The sequence below is a fragment of the Atheta coriaria genome, unplaced genomic scaffold (genome assembly GCF_025399875.1).
Source record: "Atheta coriaria isolate IRGN ID8LTWV9N9 unplaced genomic scaffold, Caltech_Dcor_3.1 hic_scaffold_62_pilon, whole genome shotgun sequence".
NCBI lineage: Eukaryota > Metazoa > Arthropoda > Insecta > Coleoptera > Staphylinidae > Dalotia > Dalotia coriaria.
The window spans coordinates 1-13,643 of record NW_027045504.1 but is presented as its reverse complement, the minus strand read 5'-3'; the positions used below and the strand labels follow the sequence as shown (position 1 = coordinate 13,643).

The window sequence follows — 13,643 nt, the reverse complement described above, 5'->3', positions numbered from 1 at the left end:
GGGTGTTCAAGGACCGGCCATTCTGGACTTTCTTCTCCTGGCCGGTCTTGCGCCTCCTGTACCAACTGTACAGGAAGTAAGCACCTTGCTATACCGGTTATGAGTGCGCCTGGAAACAAAGGATAACGCGTGCCCATGTGAATTGGTTACCCTCATTCCAGGATGTATTATCTTCAATATCCAATAGGCGTTGCTCCTCCTCAAGGATGACTTGGAAATCGTTATTAGGACTGAAGATTTTCTCGCGTCCATGCTCCAGCTTTGGTTGAGTGCAGTTAGTCATTGTCGTGATGTCGTTATTGTGGAGGTGCACATAGGAACCCTCTATCCTCGTGTTCATCATCTTGGTTGCCAAGAGTATGTGCCACTTCGTCTCTATGTGACAGTCGGGTGAAATTTCAATGATACCAGCCTTGTGTAAAAGAATATTGATTCTTTTCTCATTGCAGATTACCGAGATTGTGCGATTCACATTCGTGACGAACATCCAGGTATTTGGAGAGAGCATTTGTCTCCATACGATCGATTGTAGCTCGTGTGTCCGAATGCTGTGGTCACAAGGCTCGTTATTTTCGTATATTGCTTCGATTACGCAATTATCTTCTTTATCCAATCTCCTGATTGGTTGTGCTGGACAGATGTAGGTATGATTTTTAGTGGTGTCACATGCTTGTAGATTACTTAATGGAATCTGCAAGTATTGTTTCTTATCGTAATTCACTGCCATGACCTTATCCGTAATCTGGATTACGGTGTATGTTCTTTGAGTGATGTTGAATGGTACTGCAGTGATCTTTAGCAGATTAAATGGAATGAGCTTTAATCTGGTAGTTTAACGAGAACCAGCATAAAATGACGAAATTTTTATTAATCGTTTTATTAATGTTGCTTCTATTTGAACGATTTCAACGATCTAAAATGCTTGAAAATGCTTATTTTAGCAAAACAGCACGTTTTGAGCTTAAATCTGCGTTTTAACGCGTAAAACAGCATAAAAACGACGAAATTTTATTATTCGTTTTTATTAATATTGCTTCTATTTGAACGATTTCAACGATCTAAAATGCTTGAAAATGCTTATTTTAGCAAAACAGCACGTTTTGAGCTTAAATCTGCGTTTTAACGCGTAAAACAGCATAAAAACGACGAAATTTTATTATTCGTTTTATATTAAAATTGTTGCTATTTAAACGATTTCTACGATCTAAAAATGCTTATAATTATTATTTTAGCAAAACAGTTAATGTTTTGAGCTTTAATCCGCTTAACGCGTAAACCGCATAAACCAACACAACTTTTCTTTTATATATATAGATGTAAACGGGAAATTCCCCGTTGGCAGAGATCTAGTGACTCATACTTTTCTGGGTTGGCACAGATAGGTGCGGAGAGGAGAAGAACACTGAGAGCCAGAAGAGTGATTAGTCGCTGAACCAATTAATAGAAGTGTTACGACCATGCTAAAAATCACCTCGGCGTAGACGGCTTGGCTCAATTTTCGTAGAGTAAGATCTTCGTTCCGTTTTGTACATGCTTAGGTACTGAAAGCTGGCCGCTTCATGGCAAAAAATGATAGTAGAAAGATGAGGTCGGGGATATATTTATTGAGGCAGATTACAAATTGGTTTTCCGTCATACGACGAGATGCCCGCCATCCAGGTAAAAATCAAGATCGCTAAGGAAGAATCAAAGAAAGGAACAGCGGCAAATAGAGTAAAATCAATCCGTCTGGCAAACGAAAACATAACCTATATTTTCCCACCAGAGCTCCGGAAACAAAGGCACATAGTAAAACACGATCAAAGGTACATACCAAATCCGTATCAAGAGTGGACGAATTTAGAAACATCTCAATAACGTTGCCAGAAGAGATAATCCCGCTTTACTTTGATAAAGAGAAGAATGTAGTATTTAATGAGATATACTTAGAAGAAGAGGATACAACGCAAGAAACAGCAACAGCAGAAATTCACCAAGAAGATTTGATATCGTTGGTCCGAAATTTGGCAGTGCGTTTAGATGAAAGAGAAAATAAAGAGCCCAGTTTAATTCATATTCAGAAGAATTTCGTATTGGATAAATTTACAGGCAAGCAGAATGCGAACGAATGGATGAACTTCTTCGAACGAGAATGTACAAGAAATCAAGTAGGTTCATCTGAAAAGAAAATTCAAGTGTTACGTCTGTTGGTAGAAGATAATGCGAAAGAATGGTATTCGGCAAACATAGCAAAACTGACAATAGAAGGAGATTGGGAAGATTGGAAGAAATCGTTCATGGAAACATATGCGGACAAAAGTTGGAGACTGATACATTATGCATACTCATATAAATGGATAAGTGGTCCTTTAATAGATTATGCATTAAAAAAAGAAAATCTGTTACTCGAAACAGAACCAAAGATGTCAGATTGCTCAAGAATAAACCATATAGTGATCGGATTACCAACATACGTGCAGGATAAACTAGATAAAGAGGAAATATCAACAACAGAAAAATTAATGAATCAATTAAGGAGATACACGCAGCCCCCGATGAGAGGACCAAAGCGTGAAAAACTAGAAGGGAAGAAAATACCGACAACGGTTAGAATAGGAGAAAGAAAACCATGTGGGATATGTGAAGCCCAAGGAAAATATAATCGTTACCATCCAACAGAACTATGTAGAAATAAACCGGGTAACCAGGAAAAGAATTACATAGATTTATACATTTTCTTCAGCAACCTAAAACCCCCAAATAAGTTATTTGGGACACTAATAAGCTTATCCATAAACTGGGTCCTACAAAGGGCACCTTTCGTTACATTAGCAAAAAAGGGGCATTTATCAACAGGTCGGTACAGGTATTAGCTAACATAAATATTTATAAATAATATCAACAAATCCAAAATGAAATAAAAATAAATATTCAGCCGGTCTAAAGACCACAAATCCAAGTACAGCCTTAGGCGTTACATACTTTACCATATTTACCTAGAGACAAGATGATGTATTGCTAAACTTTGGGCGCATATAATGGCGCAGGGCACAAGGTGCGAGGCAGAGAGGATACTTGTTTTGAGAGCTGTAAACCTTATAAGAAGGTTTCTTCCGAAATGTTGAGCAATTGGTTTCTTAAAAGCACTGAAAACGGCTGAGTATATAGCTTCGGGGACGTTTTCAGCACGTTTGCTGATAGACATGCATCCGTCACAGCTGCGGAAGCAAGAGGAATAGACGTAGAAAACATAAAAAGAACAGCAGGCTGGTCAGAAAACTCACAAATGTTTGCGAGGTTTTATAATCGCACAATTGTCACAGATAATAAGGAGTATGTGAAAGCTATCCTCACAAGGAAGAAAAAGTAGAATAACTTATTTATATAATAACCGTGTTTCTTAAGTAAGAGTAAGCAAAAGAATACAGAAGATCTAAAGAAGCTAGATCTTGGTACGCTTTTATCTGTATTTTTGTTTTTCTCATCTCAAAACAGCTGCTAATGTAATCATCCCGAGCAACATTCTTATATAATAACGATCGAACTTCACGTACAGGCAAGTTCGTTTGATCGTTCTATTTTAATAATTGACGGCTTTTTTTTTTGGTACATAGGGGAGAGTAATCTTTCGATTAGGAAACCAAAGGCGACCAGCATAAATCGAATCACAGCTTTTAATAAAACTGAAATAAGCATGTTCTTTGAGCTACTTGGCCAGCTAATGGAAAAGTATAAATTTGTCCCAAGGAATACTTATAATTGTGACGAGACAGGAATTTCCACAGTTCAAACTCCTGGAAAAATTGTGGCTACCAAAGAACAGAAGAAAGTGGGATCAATAACCAGTTGGGAGCGAGGAAAGAACATCATTTTGTTGTGAGCGCGGCAGGTGGATACATTCCACCGATGTTCATTTTCCTTAGGAAAAGATTAACTCCTTTGCTAGAGAAGTATGGTCCAGCCGGAGCGTTATACAAATGCTCTGACAACGGTTGGATCAATGAGAATATTTTCCTTGAATGGTATGTGCATTTAAAACAGCATGCTAAGCCATCTGCACATAAACCTATCCTTCTAATACTAGACAACCATGCTAGTCATATATCTCTCACCATCTACGAATATTGTACGTCCAATCATATACACATGTTGTCTCAGAGAGAATGCAAATTTTGGACGTTTCGTTCTTTGGGCCCCTCAAAATGGCCTACAGAAAAGAATGTGATTCATTTTTAAAAAGCCATCTTGCTTAAAAGATAACGCCCTATAATATAGCATCCTTGGGGAGGAAAGCATTTATTAATGTTGGGTCCATTAGTAAAGAAGAATCAGGGTTTAGAGCTTCTGGAATAGTTCCACTAAATCCGGAAGTATTCACAGAAACGATTATAATCCAAGACAGCAATGAATCTCTTGCAGTTGTGATTTCCAGCCCATCAAGTCTTAGAATGTCTGAAACATCCCCAGTATCTGGTACGTCAAATAAAATTAGTGTTCATATGCATGATTTCATCAAGTTGCAAGAGAAAACACCTGCGGAAAATACAAGGAAGGGCCAAAAGAAGCAACACGCTACAATTTGAACTTCCACACTAATAAAAGAAACCTTAATAGAAAAAAGAAAATAAAATAGGGGTAAAGAAAAAGGAAAGAGATGGAAAGGTAAAGGTCAGGGAAAGAAGTTAATACAAAAGAAAGGCCCTGAAATAGCAAAGCGCCAGTTACTGCAGGAAAGTAACGAAACTTCTGTATCCGATTTAGACACGGACGACTTATGCCAGGACGATGAGGACGCAGAAGAAAACAGATGTCTAGTGTGCAACGATTTTGGAAGAAACAGTGAGACGTAGTTCAGATTCACCTCATGGTTATGAGCTCATGCGGAATGCACTGGGTGAGACTCAGCGGAAGGTTATGTCTGCAATATCTGCTAGATTTCGTATGACTCCGATTGCCCCCAGTGTGACCACCATTACTCGCATGTCGGTGTAATGGGAGTCAAATCTGTTTTTTTTAATTGTTATAATATCCAAAATTGATTGTTAAAGTTACTGAAAGTTACCTAAGTAAATAATGTTTAAAGGCGGTTGCAATAAATATTTTGTTAATAATTGAAATTTTATTTTAGTTCTTCCTTAAGTGACCCCCATTACCCTCTTTTACCCTACAATCAAAAAAGTTTCTACAAAAATTGGAAGTACTTCTTAATTATATGATGCAAATGGTAACTGAATTAAAAGCGTCCAGAATCGATGTTATCTTTGACTAGATTTTTACCCCACCGATAAAAATTATAAACATTCTCAACGATTCGAATCTGCAGAATCAAAGTGCACTTGAACTTGTTCTTGAACAAGTTAGTCCTAGTGATTTCTCTAAAGAGTAGAGAAATTCTAATCTAAACAAGCTTTAGTTGATTTTTCATTTCATATCGGGCTATTGATGAAATGTCGCCATTGGTATCGAAATTGTACATATTAATTTCAAAAAGTGTCAGTTCTTTACAATTAATGAAGCCAACAAAATTATGACAAGTATCATTGAAGAACTCTTTGCTTAAATCATGAAGAAGCTGATTCCAAGATAATATACCATGTGTGTAAAATCGACTATGGAGAAAGTATTATAATCCGAACTGTTGATACTGATAATGATTATACCAGTGCCAGTGCCAATTTAAAATTATTATTTTTCTAGTTTGTTTATCTTTTAAATATTTATTATAATTCAAAGATATGAAACCTAAGATTATTGGTGTGCAATATGAATGGCTGTGATTTACTATTAAAGAGATATGACCCAAAACCAAAACGTATATTTTGTACGTAGTACCTCATAACTATTCACAGAATCTGTAGCTTTTAGATTTTATTCCTTCTTGTGCTCGACATAGAAGAAAAGATATCGTGCTCGGAAGTTATTGTATGCATTAAAGAATGCGGATTATTGAATAAAATTCAAGGACTAACCGTTAATAAAGTAGCGGCATACACTGCATTTATGAGTGAATTAAATATTTTGATAGCAAAAAATGATCAATTGTTCGATCATATAAATCGAAATTTGCGTTGTTTTGTCCATATTTTAAACTTTGGTGTTCAAGATATTATGAAAATGTTGAAAGTAGACTAACCAGAGAGTAATAATGATGACGATTTAGATGAAAACGAGTGGACTGAAATGATTTGATATAATTTTAGTCCATCATCTGCTATTTGTAAATTGCGCAGTACTTTTATTAAAATAAGAAAGTCTGAGCAATTACAGAATAAACTAATCGACTTTTGTAAAAGCAAAGAAAGATTTTCCATTCCTGGCTTCCGCATAATTCGCCAGGACCGAGAGAGACCAAGGGCGGAGAGACACTCATTGCAGTAAAAAGACATATACCTAGTTTTCCAAGCCATACCAATAGCCCTAGCGGCGTGTAGTATATAGGTATACTTAACGTATACTTAACGTATACCTATATACTTTTTTAAAATCCGAGTGTAATTTTATGAATGAGTCATTCTCGGGGAGATAGAAGGGCGAGCACATTCCTTAGGCTTCAGCCGCATGAACAGGAACATATTTGGGCTGTGTAAATCATCAAACGGCCGTAATAATAACTTACACTGTGGTTAAAACATGCTCGGAACAGTTAAAACATACATAGTATGGTGGGGATCTTTACCCAACACACATTTCTATATTTTCAAACTCTATAACTTTCTTCATCTATATTGCATGCCATAATTCTTCATCTAAAATTCCCAAAATTCCTAATGTCTTTTATTTAATAATTTAATTTTTATTTTTAGTATACTTTCAACAATGAACGCGGATATAGGTCAACAATAGACTATATCATCACGAACAGGGAAATACCAACAACAGATATATTAGACATAAGAAGTTTAACATCAGCAGATATTGGAAGCGACCACAATTTAGTTATGGCGAAAATTAGAACTAATCCCATCAAAAACGAAATCAAATAAAGAAACTAAGCTACAGAAAAAATAAAAGTGGAAGGACTGTCAGATGAAACAACAAGAAACCTTTACCTAAATAGACTAGAACAAAAAATATTGAACAACAGCATAACAGATGAGGATGAGGTAGACAAAGCATGGGATAAACTAAAGACCAATGTCACACAAGCTGCAGAGGAAGCATTGGGAAGCAAGGAAGTAAAACCATACAACCCCTTTGGAAAGAGAATGCCCTGGTTTACCGACGAAATAAAACAAAAATGTAAAGAAAAAGACTTGCATACCAGCAATATAGAACGGAAAGGACAATGCAATCATACCGCAAATACAAGCGGAAACGCACCGAAACACACGAACTAGTCAGAACAACAAAAACGAGCATTTTAGGATATCTCGAAAATCTAGAACATGATTTTTATGGAGCCCAAAAATCATATGGAAAACAATTAGACGACAAAGACAAGAACTCAAAGAGCTGCTAGAGAGTAAGCATATAGAGAAAGAAACCTGGATCAAGTATATTGAAGAACTACACAATGCAAGCATAGACGAAAACGCGATTAACAACACAAGGATTAGAATACAAGAAGAAGCTACTAGTGTGAACAAAAATGAGATCGCAGAAGTACTAGCAAAACTGAAAACAGAAAAGCAGCCGGCCCGGATGGAATAGCCAACGAATTATTGAAGTACGGAGGTGAAAAATTAATAACAGAAATTACCAAGATGATCAACAAAGTATTAAAAGAACGCAGAATACCCAATGAATGGAGGACAAGTACCTAATTATGCTATTCAAAAAAGGAGATAGGCAAATACCATCAAATTACAGGGGAATCACCTTACTCAGTACAACACTAAAAATAACAACTCGAATAATATCCAACAAAATACTAGAACGAACTACATTCGGGGACGAACAACAAGGATTTCGAACAGGAAGATCGTGCAACGACGCCATATTCATCCTTAGACAAATAAAAGAGAAGGCAATAGAATGGAACCGACCAGCATTTATCTGTTTTGTGGACCTAAAAAGCCTTTGACCGCATAAAGCTACATGACATCACAATTATACTACAAAATCGACAAATTCCACAAGACATTACGGAAACAATAGAAAACATCTACACCAAGAACCAAGTAAAAATAAGAGTCAATAATGAAACAACTGAGCCAGCCAATAAACATCGGAACATGGAAATAGCGCCTGAAAAAACAAAATGTATGGTATTATCAGCTACACCAATCAGATGCAAACTGGAAGTAGAAGGAAAAATAATAGAACAAATCAGCGAGTTCAAGTACCTGGGAATCAACATTTCAAGCCACGCAGGTATAAGGGAAGAAGTAGCGGAACAAGTTGAGAAGGGAACTAAAATTGCGGGATGCCTGAAAAACACCATATGGAATAATAAACACCTAAGAAAAGAAGCTAAGGTATCTATTTATAAAGCAGTAATTAGACCCATTTTAACGTATTCAGCGGAAACAAGACCGGAAACAACAATAACTGCCAGACTTCTTACAACAGCAGAAATGAGAACACTACGGTGTGTGGAAGGCAAAACGATCAGAGACAGAATCAAGAATGAGGACATCAGAAGAACGTGCAAAATAGAAAACATTACTGAATGGAGCGAAATGAGAAGGAACGAATGGAATGAACACATAGAAAGAATGGAAGGATCGAGAATAGTTAGGGTTGCTAGAGACAACTCTCCAAGAGGAAGAAGATCACTCGGTAGACCAAGAAAAGGTGGAGTGATCACTTCGGCCAGGCCCACTGAAGAAGAACAGGCAACAGTGCCTATTTTGGAAGAATAAGAAGAAGAAGAAGAATTTTTATGTCCCGTAGTGCAACTACCATCTCACCATCTGTGCCTTCTAAATTCTTCAACATCTGCATTGCATGCCATGGCCCAAAATTCTTAATATTTTAGTTTTATTAGCTTGCTATTAGTTTAAATCTTTTTATTTTTCCAATTTCTTGCTGGTAAGAGACAAGAAATGAAGAACGATACTTCTTCACCAGACTTGGTAGTCTCCACATCTTTAATAAACACCTCAGACAATACACATTCGACACTACATACACACATCACCCACAACACATTAAAACAATTAAAACAAAAGTTGGTGATCTGTAGAAAGACCTTTTTGCGGAGTATAAAAAAGCAAAAGAAACTTGGTATTGCTCAGAAGGAATTTAATGAAATATGGGCTAGAGCAAAGCAAAACTGTACTACGAAAGACGAATTTTTCAAGTGGGCGAATGATCTTCTACTAGATTACCGCCAGAAGAACAAAACAAAGAAATCGTCCAATATTCTTTATTATTGTACTAATTCTAAAAAAAGTAAGTTTAACTTACATAATATGTGTCTGTTTATACATACATACTACTATTATTAATTTTTCAGAATGCCAGCGAAGACATTTCAGCGTAAAACTTCCTGTAAAACTGGAGTGTAGCAACGAAAATTTACTCGATACACCAAGTACTAGCAGCTCAATACCGCAGCCTGTACGGGCTACTCCTGCACAGGATAAGTTGAAGACTCAGATTTCTCTTTTTCAAATGGAATGTGACCTAGTTGTTCGTGGTAGGGATTCCTTGGGCGCCATTGAAAGTGAGACGCGTGATGTGACGAAACTGCGCCGACAAATTGATAAATGCAAAAAGGAATTACGGAGGAAGGAGCAACATATGCGTCACTCCCAGTCACATAGGTTATCGATGAAATCGAAGATTAAACTTGCTTACAATCAGAGTCCGATTGTAGCCAATCTTCTTAAAGCGCGTTCTGTCCCAGGACGCCCACGCCTGGAAGAGCAACAAACGGAACTGCTAAAAACTATAGTCGATTTGGCTATGTTTGGTGCATCTGCGGAGGAACGGCGTCGCTCAGAAAGTGTTCGCAGTTGCCAAACACTTACTGACCTCCATGAGAAGCTAAAGGAGCACGGATTCCAAATTTCGAGGAGTGGCACGTATCTTCGGTTGCTCCCAAGAAATTATACCACCTTGGAGGGTAAAAGGAGGGTAAAAGGCATGTAGTCACTGTGCCTGTCAAATTGAGTCGCCCTGAGGCAGATCACCATAAGGTTCACGTCGATCACCATTTTTGTGTCGCCACAATAAGATCACTGGAAACGCTGGCATCTATTCTCGGTCCTAAACAAGTATGTTTTCTGTCGCAAGATGATAAAGCCCGGGTACCTATAAGTTTGACAGCCGCAAATAAACAAGCTCCTCTCCTGATGCATGTCGAATATCGTGTCTCATTGCCTGATCATGATTGGGCGATTGCTTCAAGGCACAAATTGATTCCTAGTGTATATGCTGGGTGCAGAATAAAAGGAAATGATATGGGCCGGGCAGAAGCAATTTCATACTCAGGGCCAACATACGTGGCAAACATTCCTCTTCCACAGCTTCTACCATGCTGTGAATTTTAATAAGCTTGCGACTCTCGACAATTTCAAGGAAATTATGCGAGATGAAGAAGGTCGCCTGAAACCATTGTTCTGATTTCATCTGATGGAGGACTCGACGAAAACCCGAGATATTCAAAGGTTATTTCCTGCGCCATACACAACTTTATAAAGCATGATTTAGATGCAATATTCATTTTTACAAATGCACCTGGCAGAAGCGCGTTCAACCGTGTTGAGAGAAGAATGGCGCCTTTAAGCCGGGAATTATCTGGACTTATACTTCCGCATGATTCTTATGGAAATCATTTGGCTGAACAAGGAAGAACAAAAGATCATGATCTTGAAAAAAGAACTTTCAGAAGGCTGGAGAAGTTCTCTCAGAAGTATGGAAGAAAATGGTTATCGACGGCCATGACGTTGTAGCAGAGTGTCAAGCCCGATGACAAGGCTGAAAGGTTTGTTCCAGACCTGCCTTCTCCACAGTGGTATAGCGAGCATGTGCGAGATAGCCAGTACATTAGTAAAATCTTACATATTATTTTATCATTAGTTCTTTTATCGCATACGACAATATGATTAAGATATCTTAATATTATTACCAGGTGTTGAAGTGTGATGACCGCGCTTGCTGTGGACATGTGCGGAGTTCTCTTCGATCCATTTTGCCGGAACGCTTCTTGATACCTCCTTACTCAATTTTGCAGTCGTCTAGTGGCCTGTGTATACCAAAGCCTCAAGAGCATGATGGCAAGACATTTGCTACGTGTCAGTGGTGTGGTTTGTACTTCGGTACAAAGAAGAAAGTCAAAAAACACGTAAATTCATGTCACAAGCAGTGTAGAAATATTAATAATAGTGTAGAGATGCACAATGTTCATCCTTCACGCATTCTCACGCGACGATCGAACGGCAGATCGAGAGAAATTCTCTGCGTTGTGCGTGAAAATGATGACACCGAGTGGTTCGATGGAAGCGACGTGGATTTTCAACAAAACATAGTGCCAACAACTGACCTGCAAGATGCCTATCCAGTTGTTAGTGTTGAAGAAAGTATTGCAAATCCGTGGTCCGAGGACAATATATATTAAATATGTTCATGGACTAGTGTAATACTGTGTAATAGTATAATTTATGAATTAAATAAATGATAGTGATAATAGGGATTAGGCCTGCTGGGGATACCACGATAAAAAAACGCGTACTCTACCTCATGGTGGTGTGGAAATGAGTTTTGGCACAAACGAATGTTGAAGTAGACTTTGCGGCGCCCGTACGCTAAAACTATTAATTTAACTGGGCTAATAACCGTTTTGAAAATTTTCGGATTTAGGGGCCCCAAACTTGATTTGCGCCTAGGGCCCCACTGAAGCATAATCCGCCACTGATAGGGGTCCAAAAAAAGATCACGTGATTAATGGACAGCCCCCTAGCTGCGTAGTAAACTGGATGAATATCGCCTAAAGAGAAAAGTCATTGGAAATACTATCCTAATAGTATCCCAATAGCAAAAGATATTAAAGATTATCAAAGCAGTGCAACTTTGGGAGATGAGGCCAAAGAAAGCATTTTCGCAGTCAAACGAATCTGCAGGCTCCAGTGCAGATTTGAGCCCAAGCACCCCAAACTCGGCATGTTATGCGGTCGCTGCCAGAGATTCGGCCACACGATGCGCTTCTGCGTGCGCCCGTTCGTTTGCGGCTTTTCCGCTGGCGTACATTATTCCAACAGCTGAGAGTTTAAAGCTTGCCGCGATCGCCGCCAGTGCGTTAACTGCGATTGGGCGCACCCCACGTCTCTCCGCAGCTGCTGCCCCTCTGTTCGCACCGCGACGTGTGCCCTACCGCCGCCCACCTCATCAGCTTATGCCACGCTCGCACGGGTCCCTATCGTTGGTGCGCCATCCTACGTCGCAGCAGCGGCGTCGTCCGTCCCTGTCGTCTGCCAACATCACAATCGCACTCCTGCAGGCGATGCACGGCCTAATGCCCGGCCACCTTTCACAAACGCAGTAGGGCGTTTATTCTTTGGCATCTTCTTCACCACACTTCTACATTGGTTTCCGTTCATCGCCTGATAACCACGGCTGGGAAATCTCTACGCATCGTCACATGGAATGCAAACGGCATCCGTTCACACGTTCCGGAATTCGAGCTGACAACAACAACAACATCGACATTGCGTGCGTTACAAAGACGCGGCTTTCAGCAAATCACTCGTTTTTCGTTTTTTTTATATGGCCTTTGAATGCTAATATTTTCCAAGACTCCGACTTTACGCCATCATATGTCACTGTTCCTCCAGATCCTCCCCAAGAGCCGGATGTCGAAGATATTGCACAAAATTAATCATTGAATTAAAATTATAGGCCAAATCGCAACTGCAAACGAACCAACTCCGAGTTGCTCCGGTCTCTAAAAATCTTGTTCGCTATCGATTAAACAAAAAAATAGCGAAAGAAAATCTAAAGTATTGACAGGCGCAGGCCTGAAGAAGCTTTACAAAAGGAATATGAGGAAAAATGAAGAAGAAGAAAAGGCAATATGGAAGATAAAGGAAAGGGAAGATTATTTGTATTAATTGTAGCTCAGATGAAGACTGAATTTAATTATAACTGTTGCGCAGAGTGAGTTTTAATAAGAATAGAGTTTATTATTTAACGCCAATAACAATCCAGTGTTGCTTGATATTGCATAGAACAGAACTACCCTTGACAACGTAACGAACTTAACTAACTACTGACTAACACACAAGGTGGCTAGAAAGCCCCTAAGTCACTTGGGTGAACCCCCGTGGCGCAACGCCACTTGTGAAAGAGCGCAAAACTCAACAATAACGAAACCCACCAGAAGCATATATTAGATATAAATAATTAAATTAATTTATTTACTGTGATTCAAAAGTACCATGATGATAATAAGTTGTGTTTAACTAAATACAACTATTAATAACTAATAATAATTATTTGCTGACAGTGAGGATGTAATACAACCCCTAATGCACCGAGTTCAAAGCAACAACAGAACAATATAACATTGTTCAAGTCAACAACTTTGAACAGGACCAAGCATTAGCCAGACGACCGCGGCCTAATCATAATGACTCAATAAATAGATGATAGCGTATAGATATATATATAGAGAGACACTTTCAAAAATAAATCAGATCATAACCTGTATCGTTTGAATACAATAAACCAAATCATCAAATCTATCAATGCGCCATGTTCCAAACATACGGAGTGCCAAA

At 38.5% G+C, this 13,643-nt stretch overlaps 1 protein-coding gene across 1 annotated transcript; it reads left to right on the top strand.

Moving 5' to 3' along the window:
- Positions 1 to 8,153: 8,153 nt before the first annotated feature.
- Positions 8,154 to 8,783, top strand: LOC135802852 (uncharacterized). The gene has a single exon (XM_065316474.1). The coding sequence runs from the start codon at positions 8,154 to 8,156 to the stop codon at positions 8,781 to 8,783; it is 630 nt and encodes a 209-aa protein (XP_065172546.1).
- Positions 8,784 to 13,643: the final 4,860 nt, after the last annotated feature.

Bases quoted from the DNA above. Each gene is read 5' to 3' on its own strand.
- LOC135802852 (XM_065316474.1), top strand. From the start codon at position 8,154: ATGGAAATAGCGCCTGAAAAAACAAAATGTATGGTATTATCAGCTACA.